General features: G+C 38.3%; 1 protein-coding gene across 1 annotated transcript; it reads left to right on the top strand.

The window, feature by feature from the left end:
* The first annotated feature begins 253 nt into the window (after positions 1 to 253).
* Positions 254 to 16,027, top strand: MYOZ2 (myozenin 2). The gene is made up of 6 exons (XM_079307140.1): positions 254 to 407; positions 957 to 1,060; positions 6,097 to 6,266; positions 7,687 to 7,816; positions 9,161 to 9,344; positions 15,598 to 16,027. The coding sequence occupies exons 2-6, from the start codon at positions 985 to 987 to the stop codon at positions 15,827 to 15,829; spliced, it is 792 nt and encodes a 263-aa protein (XP_079163266.1). The 5' UTR covers positions 254 to 407; positions 957 to 984; the 3' UTR covers positions 15,830 to 16,027.
* Positions 16,028 to 16,296: the final 269 nt, after the last annotated feature.

Raw genomic sequence — 16,296 nt, 5'->3', positions numbered from 1 at the left:
CGGCTGTAACACACAGGTTATAATTCTCAGGGCTGATGAGAAGAGGAGGAGATGATCTGTACAAGTACTAAGGGAGCATTCCATCAAATTTTCAATAAGCTCTGGGAGGGACATAACCTCCCTTTGTTGTGGGTGCAGTTGAATCTTTTCTGTTCTCTTCTTTTGCCAGGAAGATATGAGTGGCTGGAGTGTTTGATTCTATATATAACTGGTTGATGTCAGCTGGATGCCAACCCCTTTGGAGAGGATCAGCCCCCCAGTTTGTCTCAGCACTAGGTACCATGCAGATCCCAGCACAAGGGTACAAACCATCCAGGACCAGGCAGGTCATCCCCATGCATAACTAACTTCTGAAGCCTCAGCTAAAGGGTTGACATCGCTTTTTATCTGCACAACAAAGCAGTAGGGTAAGTGTATTGTTTCCTGAAATGTTTTGACATTGTCTGTCCTACAAACTGTCATATGCAAGACATTTATGTAACCTCTTGACTCTGCAACTTAAAAGATGTTGATATTTTTACTTAATCAGAAATGCACCTTCTTTAAAGATGCCAGAGGAACCAGTTTCATTCCTCAGATTCTTTACTAGATTAAGAAACTTCGAAATGTAGCATTCCTGAAAACATAAACCAAGATGTAAATTGAAGTTAGTTAGGAATTTACCTTTTGTAGTATAGTGAGTAGATGTGAGAAGGCCTATACCAATGACACTGATTTTTGCTGAAGAATTTATGTAACCAACTCAAAGTCCATTCCTTTGAATCTCCTGTCCATCAAAACATGTCCTAACATCTGTCTGCAAGCAAGAGCTGCCAGTGCATTTTGCAGTGCAGTATTTCTCAGTCAGAACCCTCTGACTTCACTGTTCAGCCACTCTAAACAGGCTGTAGGAAATGAAAGTTGGCCGAAACGTGTGCGCTGGCTCAAAAATATAAAAATGTGTTGTTTCTTTGCAGCAAGGAAAAATCATACCAGAAAATCACAATGTTATCAGATTCTGCCCTGGCCAAAGAGAGGAAAGAGCAAGCATCAGCCATTATGGATGAAATACACAGAAATGGTATAGCACTGAACCCAGCTTACTGTATATGCAATGTCCTCTAGCCCTCCCTAATACATTTTTTTAATCATAGAGTTTAACTCTCTTCCAGCTTTGTCTCTGGGTGTTTTGCCATAAATAATCTTGTGGGAGTATCATGCTGCCTATGGTAACTAATCCTTTTGTAGTTGCCTCTTTTCATTTGAAAGCTATTTTCAGAGGAACAACTGCTGTGGAGGAATGAAGTAATCTAACAGCTGATGTACATTCTGCCAGGATTGCCTTTCAGAACATTATTTGGGGTTAATAACATGACTTCATTCCACTTTAAAAGGCTATCATATAAGAAACATAATGATCTGTATCCTCTTTTTAATTTGTTTTGCTGTTTCACTCTGCTTTTTTTATAGAAATGATAAAAAATTTTGAAACAAATGCTTGCATCTCTGTTCCTCTCAAATCTTGTCTTTGTAACTAACACATTTTACTAGCATTTGGCATTCTTTCTAATCCACAGCCACCAATTAATCTTATTTGACAGAAATTTTACTTCTCTGTAGTTGTACTGATGAAAATGAAGGCACTTCTTGAAAGGTTGGTTGATTTTCTAAAACAGGTCCTTGAATTATGCTTCTAGCATGACACCTTAAGAAACAATTAACTCAGCTGGGAATACAAATCTGCTTGGCTTTCATTAGGCATGTGCTGGATGCTTTTGGAGAGCCTTCCAATCCTGCCCATGAAGCCTTTTTTACCATCTACATAAAAGATCAATTTTCTAAAAGTGATAAGCACCCAACAAGCCTCACTTCAACCACAGGGAGCTGCATTAATATTTAGAATTTATCAAAGTGATGTCACTTTAATGGGATGAAATACTGAATATTGAATTCCAGTTTTGAAAATCTTTCCAGTGGGATTTTGTTTGGTTTGTTTGTGGATGGTTTCTGCACTTACTCGATGACCATTGCAGTTGCATGAAGAGTAGGGTGGGACACTAATGAAATTTTAGAACAAGAAGCTATGAGTTTGGTCCTACTCCTTCTGATATTTCCAGAGGTTTTTTTCTGAAGTTTCTATTCCTAAGCAAATGCCTCTTTTCTATTTCCATTCTCCACTGAACATGCACTCAAATCTGAAAGCCAGTCTGTCCTTCCAGATTTCATTACAACCTTTTTTTTTTTTTTCTTTTTTTTTCCTGGTATTGTAAACCCAAGCACTACATGTGCCTGAAATAGCCTGTAAGCTCTTCAGGGCAAAAGGGAAAAAACAGTCTTTCATATGTTTGTTTGGAACCAGGCATTTCACATGGTAAATGTTGCTACTATTCATAGCAGTACTAATAAATGTAGCATACAGTCCTTGAAATCATTGGTGTATTTGGATAATCTGTGCTGATGCTTAACATTTGCCTCACATAATCTTCCCTTTTATTATTTATGTATTATCAGATTTGCTGTCAAGATTCATACTCATAGTTATGGCAGCTTATCCTGCAAGATATGCTGTGATATGTGGACACTGAAGGCAATTCTAACTCTGAGGAAAATTCTATTTTTGCCTCTTCTTTGGTAGCTTAGGATATTTATATGTTACAATAAAATGAAAGTCCATGAATTGGGTGTGATGAGAGACTGAAATTTATAACTGCATAATCTCAATGAAGCCAGATAGAAAATGGAAGGATAACCAAAGCTGTGGTGATTCAAAGTCAGTTCTTTGGGACCAAATCTGCACAAGCCTTGGAAAAACCAAGGAGAAATCTGGCATTTAATTGGCTAGATTCAGCTCAATTAATTTTTGACATTTTGTTTTGCCCTGAATTGATAATTTAGTGAGCTTGATTTGAGATCTAGTAGGTGAAATACTGTCTTTCTGGGCTTGGAATCACTATTCCTAATGACAGTCCTGCACTGGTAATTACATCAAAATTAAATGAACATTTCCAGCCAGTCTCACAGCCCTGTGAAACTCTGCTGCTAACACAGGTACACCATAACAGAAGGCTCTGAAACATAAACCCCAGCACCCTGGAGTGGTGCAAGTGTTCCTACTCCATTTTGATTTCAGTCCCTTTTTATTATAATGCTTTCAGGAAAACATTATTGTGACTCTCCACTTCTTGGTTAAAAGACACTCATAGCAAAAACAGTTGTTGGTAAACTCCAAAACCAGCCATATTTTGTGCCAGTGTCTGAGGTCACCAATCTGTGGCTGAGACTGGACTGAGAGTTCACCTCTGCTGTTGGCTTGGGGGTCATGATTTTGTCTCAGTTTTTAGAGCAAGTGGACACATCATAAAATACTGCAGGAATAAACAATTATAAATCTTCTCACAGTCTCAAAGAGAAACTTCATGAATAAATCAGTGGGTGCATACAGTGACCTCCTCAAGCCCTTGGTCACTGCAGGCTTGGACTAATCAGAACATTTATAAGACTACTTGGCAAAGGTAAACTTGGATGTAAATACTTGTATTTAAGGAACCCCTTGGAGTTCATCACTTAAATCCCACCTCCAGTTCTGTATTACTTCTTAAATACATTCTTTGGTATCTTTCCTGGCACAGTTAAAAAATCTTACTTCTGATGCTACAACAACCACAGTTTCTAATATTTATTATTAAGTTTATAGTCCAGATTAAAGTATTTAGAAGATTGTAAACTGAAGGATTAAAGGGATATTAGATAGTGAATGCAGGAGAAACTATATAAATCATATTTAAATACAATCTGCTTTGGTTTGAAGCAGAGGACAAGAACAGCACAAATGGCAGAACAAATTAAAGAAATTAAGATAAAGGTTAAGATTAGGATCAAATAATGATTTAAACTTTTAATATCATTTTACAATGTCCATCTATGATGTTAATGGTCTCTTTCTATCAACCCTTAAATGTCCTCCCTCTCTCATTCTCCATCACTTTATCTGCACTGACACTGAAACTATCCTTAGACACATCATAAAGCTAGACAGATGATTAGATTTAGTTGGCAAGGAATTCAAATGAACTTCACACTTATGATTTTGGGATGCTGCCTGGATACACAATAGTACACAACTGTGGCTTACAAAGTAGCTTGGAGCCTTTAGTTAACATTAACAAGAACAGTGTGTATGTAAGGGAACAGCAAGGCCCAAAATAACACCCAGAGTGTCCCAGAAGAATCCCAAGTGCTTTGGACAGAGCTCTGTAATGCCTTGGCTCCCTGGTCTCTGGGGATGTGCATGCTCCCCATTCTGTGTACAAACAACAGAAGCTTTTCTATGTGAAAATGTTGCTGATTTGTGGGGTGAAATTCTTATTTCTTACTAGCATAAATCCATCCACCAGTCTCTACCCCTGCAGTCATTTTGAGAAACAATAAAATCAAAGTGACTTGAGGTCTAAATTTCAGGCCACGGGCCAATACCCAGCACAGTTACCTCCATGTCAGAGCCAAAATCCCACCACTATCAGCCCCTGATAGGGCTACACTGGGCAAGCTGAGTCATTTTCTTCCATGTTAAGAACTCTGTTTTGTAACTAGCTCTTAAATAACAGGAGGTTGTTAGGATTCTTTGCACACACTATTTTTAAAGCAGAAGTGCACGATCCAGCTCATGATCCAGTTAACTTGCTCTTGTTCCACTCAAATCCACTGCAAGCCTTCAATTGAAACTGGTATGGACAGAACTGGATCAACAGTGATGTACTCCAGGGCCCATCAACTTGTTTGATTTACTGCATGGAAAACTCTTGTCTGTCCAGCTTCAGCTAAATATTTAATGTACCCGTCTCCATTAAGTTTTCCTAAATGTCAGCACATCACATTGTTTTCCCAACATAAAGTTACTAGGAGACACATGCCAGGCTGAACATGCCATTTACTCAGAACAAAACCTTTCATATGCAATATTGACATTGGCATTAGGTACTTTCTGGAGTTAATTAATGTGTAATGTTAATTTTAAACTGGGCCTCCTGTCTTCTTACTCTGATAGCAGGGCACTTACTATGTATAATTTGACCTCATTTCATTTTAATGTATTAAAATACATGTCAAAGTTCAGAATTTTAAATCCTGGAGACCATAAGAATATGTGAAGCATAGAATGTCCTGTTACTTATATTTCTTATGTGTTACTGTTACTTATATTTCTTCTATGTTATATTTCTTAAATTCTGCAATGTTCCAAGCAAAACCAAATAAATAGAAAATAGTGTCTTTGGTGTTTAGGTTTCTATGTTCTGAAGTTTGTCTCTAGGTTGAGGACATTCAGTGAGAGTTCAGTCACTAAGCAATAGCAGGCTCAGTGCCACCAGCATCCCAACTTCCAGAACACCCCCATGAAGATGACCATAGGAATTCTGATATCCAGAATTCTTTGTTAACAATCCTGATTGATTTCCCCTTCCTTGCTCATTCATTCTTCTTTTCAAATTCCACAGGACGTGAATAAAGACATAGGAGAAATTTTCCCTAAGTAGTGAACAAAGAAATACATACCCAATACTTCAGTTTCCTCTTGGAGAGAATAAAACCCAAAAGCTCCTAAATGAATCGATTCCTAGAAGCATGTTGTAGTTCTTTGTTAGGACTCTCATTTTCCATACATTGAGCTTTACTGTGAAAGTTCTTTTAAAAATAGTATTTAATATAGACAGGTAGGTGTGTTCAAAAGGAGTTATCCCTTATCTATCCAATGCAGGACACAGAAGGTTAACTGAGGTTTGATGTGGAAACCTGGATCAGAAGGAATTTTGTTCCCAGTTTCAGCAGAAGACAGTTTTTACTAGCCTGCTACTAATATAGTGTGTAGGACACTTCAGATTTGATCTTGATAACAGCTAATTTGGAGCTTGAGGTGCTTATCATCTTTGAAAATACAGGTTTGTGGTATTCAATAATCTCCTCCAAAGTTCTGGAAGAAGGCTTAATTTCACTAACACCACGTGACACCGTGCTATGTGTTAGCTAAATATGCACGAACGTGTTGTTGGATCTCAGGTGCAGAGCAGGGAGTATCAGACATTTAGGACAAACAGAGCTTTGTACTCACCCATTGCCTTGCAGTCTCACCCAGCCTGAACCTTGGAAAAAAGGTCAGCACACCCAGAGACATCATGGTGGAGGAACTGTCGACGCTCAGCAACAGAGGGGCCAGGCTCTTCAAGCGACGCCAGCGGAGATCTGACAAGTACACATATGAAAATTACCATTACGTGGCAAACAAGCCAAGAAATGTGAGTATTTGGTGATGACTTCTTAGTGATTCTACATTGGGTTTCTTTGGTGATCATGATACACATTGTGTATTATTTACTTGCTTCAGGAAAAATCAAAGCAAAATCCTAGAATGAGGCTAAGAAGAAGTGAGACAATTGTATTTTTTTAATGAGATCCTATGGACAAATAAAAAATAAATTTATACTTATTTTTATATGGTATAGATATTTCCATCATCTTTGATCACTTGCTCAACAGAAGTTAAATTACACTGGGATAAAATGGGATCAAGTTTGAACTTTGATAAATCTGCCTTTTTAAAATAAATCTGCACAAAAGAAATCCCATATAAAAAAATCTGAATAACTCTACCAAGCACCCAAGGCTACTATTAAACACTATTATTTAACAGCCCATCAGTGAATACTATCCCCCTATTTCTCCCTCTACTGAGTATTAGAAGCTACACAGATAAATTCTGAACACACCATCAATCTTGTCAGAATTCTGTACACAATTCCATGATTTTGCTACAGTCTGACAGATCCATTTCCCTCTAGTCCACATTTTCCCCCCAAAACCACAGAGTACACATGGTTTATAGTCAATATGACATTCCAACACATGAAAAAAAGATGCCTCTGGCTCCTGTTCCCTCCTCTAAGTGGCTATTTAGCACTGCTGGTGGTGCCTGCATCATCTTTAGGATTCTGCCTGCCAAAGTTAATCTTTCTAACATACTTCAGGGTGACTGGAAAACATTCTGGCTTGATCTTTTTTTGTTGTTGTTTCAAGTTTAAATAAGTATTATTTGTTTGCTTTCCTACTTCAAGAAACTCTTACTCTAAACTAGTCTATATTTAAATTGCTTTTAGCCTATGTGTCATAGCTAAAATAAGATGCTGACTTCTTATGAGATTCTAATTCTATATTTATGCAACAATGATTAAGCCTTCAGATGTTTCCTTAGAACAGATATCCCAATAGGAGGGTGGAAAATAACAGCATATCATGAATCTCCAGAAAGTGACTTGCACTGAAGTTGTTATTTCTACTACAAATAAAGGAAAAGACAATCCCAAACAAAAGCAGTTCAACAAATGCAGTGAGTTTGCAACTGATAGAGGAAGAGGTGCTTTGAAGACTCAATGCTTTGAAACTCAAAGGGCTCAAATTTGCCAGATTTCTGGGCCCTTTGGGTAGCATGGGTGCTCAGTCTGGCACAGAACAGCTCCTAGTGTCTAGTGACTACAAAAATGCTCATTTTTGGTTACTTAGATAGTTCAAGTGTGAAGAGAATACACTACCAAACAGCAGGACAGTGTGCTGTAGGATTGTACACCCTGGGAGTCAGATCTGGGCTGTAAATGGGAGCATTGCTGCTGCCTCCCCAGAGAATCCCATGCCTGAGGTGCATTTCTCTCTGTTTGAATGCAGCGTGGAGAGCCCATCCAGAGTGTCAGGATGGATGGCCTCAGTGTGGAAGGAATGTCCCAGCACGCCCCAATGACACCTCCCAACACACCTGACCCCCGGAGCCCTCCACACCCTGACAACATCGCCCCAGGTAACATGAGAGTCTGCAGACATTAAATACATTCAGTCGCATTTCACAGCAAAGAAAGGACCATTTTTAAGGCAGTATCTTCAAAAAGAATTTGTTAATGGACTAATATATCTGAGTCAGGTAACTAATCAGAACTTCTCCCAGAAATGTAAAGTGATGCTCTTAGTTGCTTATGTTAATTTTTAAAAGATCTGATATACCTTTTGTACTACTTCTCTCTAAACTGAAAATGTATCTTAATATCAAGAGAGACTGCTCCTCTATATACAGGTCTTAAAAACCCTGAGAAAGAGATCCTCTGATTTAAAACCACATTAATATACTGATTTTTCTTTGCCAAACCATTGTTTCCAATATGCAACAGCCTGGTCAACAGTCAGCAAGCTATTCATTGTAGTTTAATTATCTATAAATGTAAATCTGAAGCCACTAAGTTTTGCTAGAACCTTTTAGAGAGGAGTAACTTTAAAAGGAATTTGCCTCTGGCTGCATAAACTGTTCTTTTTTAAATCCTTAACTGTGGGGGTACTGTTGGCTTTATTTAAAGGAGTGAGTTACAAGAAGACCTTATTTTGTATTCTTTAAAGACTAGAGAAGGCTAATTTGTTTTAATTAATTTATTCAGTGATATAGCCCTTCTTCCTGTTTATGAATTATCCATGAGCAGACCGTGGTTTTTACAAATTCATTCTTTGTTCAGAATTACTCAATGCATGTTTTGTGCAGACCTTTTCCAGTCCATGTAAACTAGGTCAGTCCTGCTCTGCTGGTGACTGCTGAGGCTCTGTGCATCCTTTGCCAAACACAATGCAAACAGAGGTAATTTCCTTTGCTAAGACAAAGATACAAATCTTCAAGCCTTTCTTTAGGCAAAAAAGGTCTGATCAGACTAGACATTAAGCCACTGGGTGGTTTAAGCTTATAGAATAAAATAGCATTCATTTAAAGACCTAGATGTAGATGTACATGTGGAAAATTTCACTCAAAGAAGTAGAATTATCTTACTTTTAATCAACAGTCTGTTTTTAAAATATTTGTGCTAGTTTAGCCCATGGACTATGTAGGTACTCTCTGGTTCCAAGCAAATGCTTACAACAGAAACAAATTTGTAGAAAACCAAAACAAACTTAGCTTTAAAAGAAGTTGGAATACTTTGGAGCAGTTATCTATCCAAAAGGTTACAAATTTCCCCTGCCAGGTCTCTGTTTCTGTGTAGCTGTGGCCTGGTGACTTGACATCACTCTTCATTTTAACCCACTGAGAAATTCTGCTTCACAGGATGGTGGCAAGGAGGCAGAAAATACAAAGAATTATTATAATCATTTTACCTTGATCACATTGCAGGATATTCTGGACCACTGAAAGAAATTCCTCCTGAAAAGTTCAACACTACTGCTGTACCAAAGTATTACCAGTCTCCCTGGATAGAAGCCATCAGGGATGATCCAGAACTACTAGAAGCTTTATATCCTAAACTTTTTACACCTGAGGCAAAGCCAGAACTGCCTGACTACAGGAGCTTTAACAGGTAATCCTGAATGAACACTGAATTTTACTGACCAGAGGAAAATGACTATGAAATAAAATGTTTTCACCAGCTTTAAAAACCCTACCACCTGCATTTGCAAGTGTATGCCTACACATGAATACACACAGAGATTACAAGTGGTAAACAAGAGCATTAAGGAGCAAATTAGTCTATCTCTAAAGTATGGGTCCAAATTCAAACTGTCGAACGAGGAAAAAAAGATAAATTGCTAATAATATTGAAAGAATGTACCAGAATCCAGTGCCCAGAGAAGTTGTGGATGCTCATTGCTGGAGGTTTTCAAAGCCAGGCTGGATGGAGCTCTGAGTCACTTGATTTAGTGAAAGGCCTCCCTGCCCATGGCAGATGGGCTGAAACTAAATAATCTTTAAGGGCCCTTCCAACCCAAACCACTCTATGATTTTATGATTCTGTGGTTCAGTGTACTCAATAAATGAGAAATATGAGTTCCAAAAATCTTTCAGGATGCCTGTTGTTGACTTCAGTAAGTAAGGTATCATCAGATCTCTCAGTCAGAACTTTGTTTCTAAGTTGTACAAAGTACTGCTTCTATTTCTTTTTTAATACAGCTCACATGGCTTTGTTTTAGGCAATGATGGTACAATGAACTTTGTCCCACAACCAATCCCTTATACTAAATAGCTGGAAGATTTACTGTTTTATTGCAGTGTAACATTTTGTATATATTTGACAACCTCCAGCAACAAATTAACAGATGAAACATTGTTTTACTTACATAGTAACTAGAGCATCATGGCTTTCTGTAGAACTTTAGCAGTACGACAACAGCGGGTTTTTAAAGCTTTAAAGCAAATTCTTACTCATGTCTTTTGCTTTCTTTAATTCCATTTACACTATTTTTATTTACTGAAATAATGGACAACCCTGCTGAGTTCTAGACAGCTGAGCCAAAACAAAACCCTTCCTCAAAAGGCCAGACTGCAATCTATTGAAAAACAAAATTGTTCATGGCTATACAAACTTAGAGAAAAATATCACAAACATCACTTGTGCTTGTGATGTTGATGTGGGCCTCAACTATGTAAGGACTACAACATTAGACAATTCAACATCAAAACTGATATTGCAGACACTGCATTAGTTCTGATTTTCTAGCAGCAATACACACTGCCATGTCAATAACTGAGTCTGTGTGGCACACTCTTCCCAGCAGACAAAACAGCAAATGCAAGTCAGAGATGTGCCACAGCTGCCAACATCAGAACAGTAACAGCACAGTTTATGTACTGTGCTTATTGTAACCTAAAAGATAAATAAATTTAAAAAATAAAGAGCCCAAGAAAAAAATGCTAAAGATACAAATACATGGAGACAGAATCAGTTCTCTGTCTCACAAGAGGTGCTAGTCATTATTGGGAAGGACAGTATCAGACAGGGCACAGAGACTCCATTAATGTGTCTCGAGACAGTGTCTGGTGGCTTCTTTGTGGATTTTAAGGCTGTCTCTGTGGCCCCATGTTTTATCAGCTGCCCTCTTTACAACTATTTGGAATTCTTTCTATGTGGAGTTTCTCTTTGTATGACATGACAGAACTATGGCTCACCACTGTCAGAATTTCTTAAACATACATGCATTCTTATAAGGGAGAAGTCAATATTCTCCCTTGTAACTGTCATAAAAATGTAAAATTTGACATATAAATCCAGACCCAGACTGTGAAAATGGAAAATTCAAACCAAAAATTATAAATAAACATAGTCCACCACAACTCTCCTTCTCATGGATAAAAACTGACATCCAGTGGAAAAGGATGCCTGGTGGCCCTAGAAAAGCAGTTGCAGGTTACAGTCAGACTTATGTTTCCTAGCAGATTCAAAGGGAAGTTCTGAAATTTAATTTGAAAAATAAAATTCAAGATACTTATCTCTTGGAGAGGATTTTACAGCCATGATTTAGATGTCTGTGCTCCTAAAAATGCACAGAAGAGTGTATGATGATGAGATTTAAAACAGCATACATGCCAAGCCATCCAACAGAAGAAGACTAACTGGATTTCTGTGTCTAGATCCTACTAAGTCATTCTGTGCATCTAGGTCACAGCACCCTTGGCTTGCTTATTTGCAGTCTTGGAGAGAAAGCAAATGATCCTGTATTAAACAATTAAAATGTGATATAATGGCACCATTTTGTTATCAGCGAGGGTATCTATCTAGGCTTTCCGTCCTGCTTCATCATCCAGTAAAGTGCTATTGTGTTTGTTCTCCTGCAAAGCACTGCTACAGTCACCATTAGTCAGAAGGGGGTGTGGTGAACAGCAAGTGTGAGCCATAGGATTCCCAAGGGAAATTGGCCTGAGATCCTTCCCGGTTCATTCACTGGCGTCTGTTGAAGTGGCACTCAGACTTTACAAACCATTTTAGGCTCCTTTCAGCTTTCCTTGTTACACAACAAACTGGAAAAGCAGCACAGCCTGAGCTGGGTAGTGAGGCCTGATGTGTTGGAACCGAGGCACACATCCACAGCTCAAAAGTATCTTCAGACTAAACAGCATCCAGATTTTTTCCCCACTGTCCAGCAGTGAAGAGATGACTCTGGACCCTGCAGCAATGCAATTTTTATAACACTAAGGAATTTTTAAAAACAAATAAGGAAATCATAGAAGCATTTTTTGGAGTTTAATATTAATTTTAAGCTGCAGGGACCCTGCAGTGCTGGCAGGTCGCTGGAGGAAGAGCTGTGGCAGCAAATGTCAGGAGGGTTTGGGCTGTGAGGCAGGGCTGCCCGTGAGACAGGCAGTGCACACAGCACTGGGCAGAGGGGATGGGGCTCAGAGGGGCTCTGAACACACGCTGTACACCAGGCTATTTTTTCTCTTCCTCAGAGATAAAATGAATCTGTGCTAGCAGAGAAAAGCAGCAGAACAGATCATGCCATCTGGCTTTTCTTGGAGATTCATTCCTATTAGGATTGAAGAAGCATTTACTAGTGAAAAGATTTCTTGTATCTTTTACCGGTGTGGAAGCACCAAGTAATGAATCTGTGGGAAAGCAGCATGAATCTGCATTTGCTAAGGAGTTATAATATTACTTAAATTAGTAGCTTTATTCCATCTGCTTTCTTGGAGCTGGATAAAATGTCAAAGGTAGGATTATGAGTAACATACAAAGCACCACATCTTACTCACATAGGACAAGCAAGTCAGACTAGTTCTACCTCTCCTACCAGATAAATTCTTGCTCAGCTTTCTCAATTCCCAAAGACTACCCTTTTAAAAGCCCTACAGGAATTCAGTCCATCTGGATTGGGCTCTATTTTCGTTGATTCTGAAGTCTATTATAAAATGTTAAGATCCAGAGTCTCACAGGAATTTGGGGTGCTAGCTTGAAGTGATGTGAGATTAGGAGGAGCTGGGTGCTTAGCCAGTTCCTTAGCACCTAAACAAATACTTCTGTGAAATAAGCATTAGCTTTTGCACTAAGCTCCCATGAAGCTTTGAGCATTTTGGAGGGTCAAATTCTTTGCTGTTGTGTCTCATTTTTTCCCACAGAATTAATGATAAGCAAAATGAATGATGCAATGAATGATGGTCCCGTTTTAAAATGTGAAACACATTTTTTATGATTATGTAACCAAAGGTGCTAATCTAATGCAGTTAAAACATTTCTTCAGACTTTCCTCAATCATTAGCTACAAGCAGTCTCTCCCATGTTGAGAAAACATACTGTTCAATGAGAAAGACTAAGGGTAAAAAATTAAAAATAAATCCTCTTAAAATGACAGGTAAAAATAAACATGATTGTGCCTGCTATTGTTAAATCAAGCACCTACTTTTTAGGAATATGCAAAGTGAATATTAAACAATCTGTTACACTTCCTGGTGCTATTTCCTATGGCTCTGAACCAGCCTTTCCACCTTTATTATGAGCAATGACTGCTGGAATTTTTTAGGCATGAGATTTAGGCTTCTATAGAATGAATCAGAGCTCAAGTAGCACAGCTGATGTGCACACAACAGAGGTCATTAAAACACCATGTTGTCAGACAAGTTATTGCTCACAAGAATATATTTACTGTTGCTGTAAAGAAAAATCAACATCTCTTAGCCAATTACTGTACTCTCTGTCAATCATTATGTGCCCCTGCCTATAAGGCAGGAATGCAAAGTTCTCCGAGGCCAGGCTTTGTATAGCAACTACAGGGGGGCATTTTGCTACAAAAGATACTTGAATTTCCAAAGAAAGCCCTCCTGTTTCTGTCACATGCAGGAATATGCTCTATTTAAAACCCACAAATACTACAAAGGGGATGTTTTAGACAACAGAATTGTTTTGCAATTTATACAACTCTTCTAATTCTATTTATTTTGATTATCACTTTAATATACATATCAATGATAATGAAACATCACAACAATGTGAGAATGGGTACGGTAATTAGGGCAGCAATTAAAACAATATTTATTATCCGGTGAGATGTAGATCACTACATTCACTCTGTGCCAATTACCAAGCAATTATTTTTAATCAGTATCATACGGTACCCATGTTGACATTGTGACCTAGAAGACAGCTCCACAAGAAAATCTTGATACCACAGGCTCGATACCAACTTTGGATAAACAATTTCCTTTGACCTCAAGAGAGTTTAATGCCGGGACTGGCTGCTGCTGCTGCTGCTGCAACATCTTATCGTCATTTGAGACACATTTTTAGAGCTTAATCCAAAGCAGAGTTCTTCTCTCAGTGAGGGTGCATGCCCAGAGCTTGCATGATTTTTTATATCTCCCAGAATTGATGCTTTGGAGTTAACACCATCCCCTTCAACAAATGCTGCTCATACCAAAATGCAGTGAATCATTCATTTACTGACAGAGCAGCACCATTTCTTTTATGTCACATATTCATTTTTCTGAACTAATCTCTTCTTTTTGTGTATGTGAACTTAATTCTTAATACAAAACTTAGGGGTTTTATCCTACTGGAATTCCCAGACCTTCAAACAATCTCTTTTACCTTCTGTTGGTATTAATTTTTCTGGGCTTCCACTATAATACCTGGAGCCATTGGAAATACATTCCATCAGATCTGTTGTTCCGTAGCACACACAAAATATACCAAGGCTGGTGAAATTCCATTTTAACAAACAATTCATTTTCCCATGCCATTACATGTCTGGTTTTACAGAAACCAGGTGCTTTTGTGCAGTGTAAAAATCTGTCACTCTTCACTGGCTAGAATATATCCCAGCAAAGTTATGCAGCTGATCAAAATGCAGAGCACATACCACAGTCTGTTTGTTTGTACAAGGGAGGCTGGAAGAAGTGACAGGAAAACTCAAGGGTTTTTTTGGTTTTTTTTTTCAATCTGAAATCTGTATATACAGAAGAGCAGGGGAGGTATTTGGAAATACTGTTGTTCTAAAGTATTTGCAAATGCATGTAACAGTCAGCTCCGGCTCAGTATTCCTTATCTCTCAGGCTTACTGCCTGGGGGAAATTTACATTTAAATAACATGAAAAATGCTGGCTGAACAGTGTTTCAAGGTTTAGTTACATAAACATTTTCTTCAGAAACAAAGCTGGTGTATCAAGTCCTCACCCATTCCCTCCTTCCCAGAGCCTGCTGTCTTTGGCTGTTCCTTTCTGCTTCCCTCATTAAGCTCCACTCCTCTTCACTTGTATTGCTACAATTGTTGGAGCATAGTGATATAAACCAGGTTGCTGAAATAATTTGGATTTCGAAGTGCTCCTTTGTTTTGAAGGGTCTTTGTTTAACCCAGATGACAGAAGTGACCCAAGTTTATAGCACAACCCACATACATTCTAACTGGTACAACAATATGGTGTTGAAACACAGCGTAGTGGGAGGAACAAGCAGCTGAAGAGAGGAGAAAATGGGGTGAGAAGTTTTGGAACTAATTACTTGCTAGAGAGAATGTGTTGAGCTACAGTTTCAGACTTATCAACTTATCACCAACAAAATAAGTTTAGTAACTGTGACTCACCAATTACAGAGTTTTCTTGCAACATATTTTTCTCTTGGCTTTTCCATCTATTTGAATTTTAAAAGAGGCTGTGAGTTTTATCTAAGGGGAAATTAGTCAGATCTTAAAGAGAATTTCCCAGAAAAACAAACAGAGTGCTCTTCTCCAAAGCTTGAAATTGTTAACAAGAAATTAGAACAAAAATATGTTCTTTTCAACTTCTGAGAGGAAAAGAAAACAAGTATTTTTAAAATCACATTTGACTGGTTTTTTCTCTTATATCTGCAGAGTTGCAACTCCCTTTGGTGGTTTTGAGAGAGCATCAAAGCTGGTTAAATTCAAGGTACCAGATTATAATATGCTGATGCTAAATGACCCTAGATTCATGATCCTTGCAAACCCTCTTGCTGCCAGAAGATCCTTCAACAGGACTCCCAAAGGATGGACATCTGAGAACATCCCTGTAGTGTTCATTCAGCCTGCAGAATCCAACACTGTTCCAGAAACAGAGGACCTGTGAGAGGCTGTATTCTGTATGGTACAAAAAGCTGAAAGCTGCACATCTGTGTATTTTTGGTCCAAATATTACTAAAGGCTACCAACAAATTTTTTCCTTGGAAGCTGGAGTATAACTAATAATGTGAGATGCAGTGTCTCTTTTCTGGCACCCAGTTTCATCTGTAAACACGAGCTAAATAAAGTAACTTGGGAAATACAACAGTGATATTTTCTATTTGTGTTTACATGTTCTTCTTTTACTTTCTGAAATCTCTGCATGTCATTTAAGAACAGGTGTACCAAGAAAAAACAAGTGACATTAGCCTCAAGGGATTTGATAGGTATGGTAATTTAGGGGAAACAGCCAAACAGACTCTGCACTCAATGCACCCCAAGTCCTGCCTGCTCAGGATAAGCTCTGACAAATCAACCTTCTTCCCAAACCCTGCCTTTGGCCAAGGTAAGATTTGTGTCATATTTCAGTGACAG

Source organism: Erithacus rubecula (assembly GCF_903797595.1).
Source record: "Erithacus rubecula genome assembly, chromosome: 5".
NCBI lineage: Eukaryota > Metazoa > Chordata > Aves > Passeriformes > Muscicapidae > Erithacus > Erithacus rubecula.
The sequence above is the reverse complement of the archived record's forward strand: the minus strand, read 5'-3'. Positions and strand labels throughout refer to the sequence as shown.

Excerpts from the sequence above, each read along its gene's own strand:
- MYOZ2 (XM_079307140.1), top strand. The coding sequence starts at position 985 with ATGTTATCAGATTCTGCCCTGGCCAAAGAGAGGAAAGAGCAAGCATCA. Across the intron at positions 6,267-7,686 it reads TGGCAAACAAGCCAAGAAAT|CGTGGAGAGCCCATCCAGAG; the intron begins GTGAGTATTTGG and ends GTTTGAATGCAG. Across the intron at positions 7,817-9,160 it reads CCCTGACAACATCGCCCCAG|GATATTCTGGACCACTGAAA; the intron begins GTAACATGAGAG and ends ATCACATTGCAG.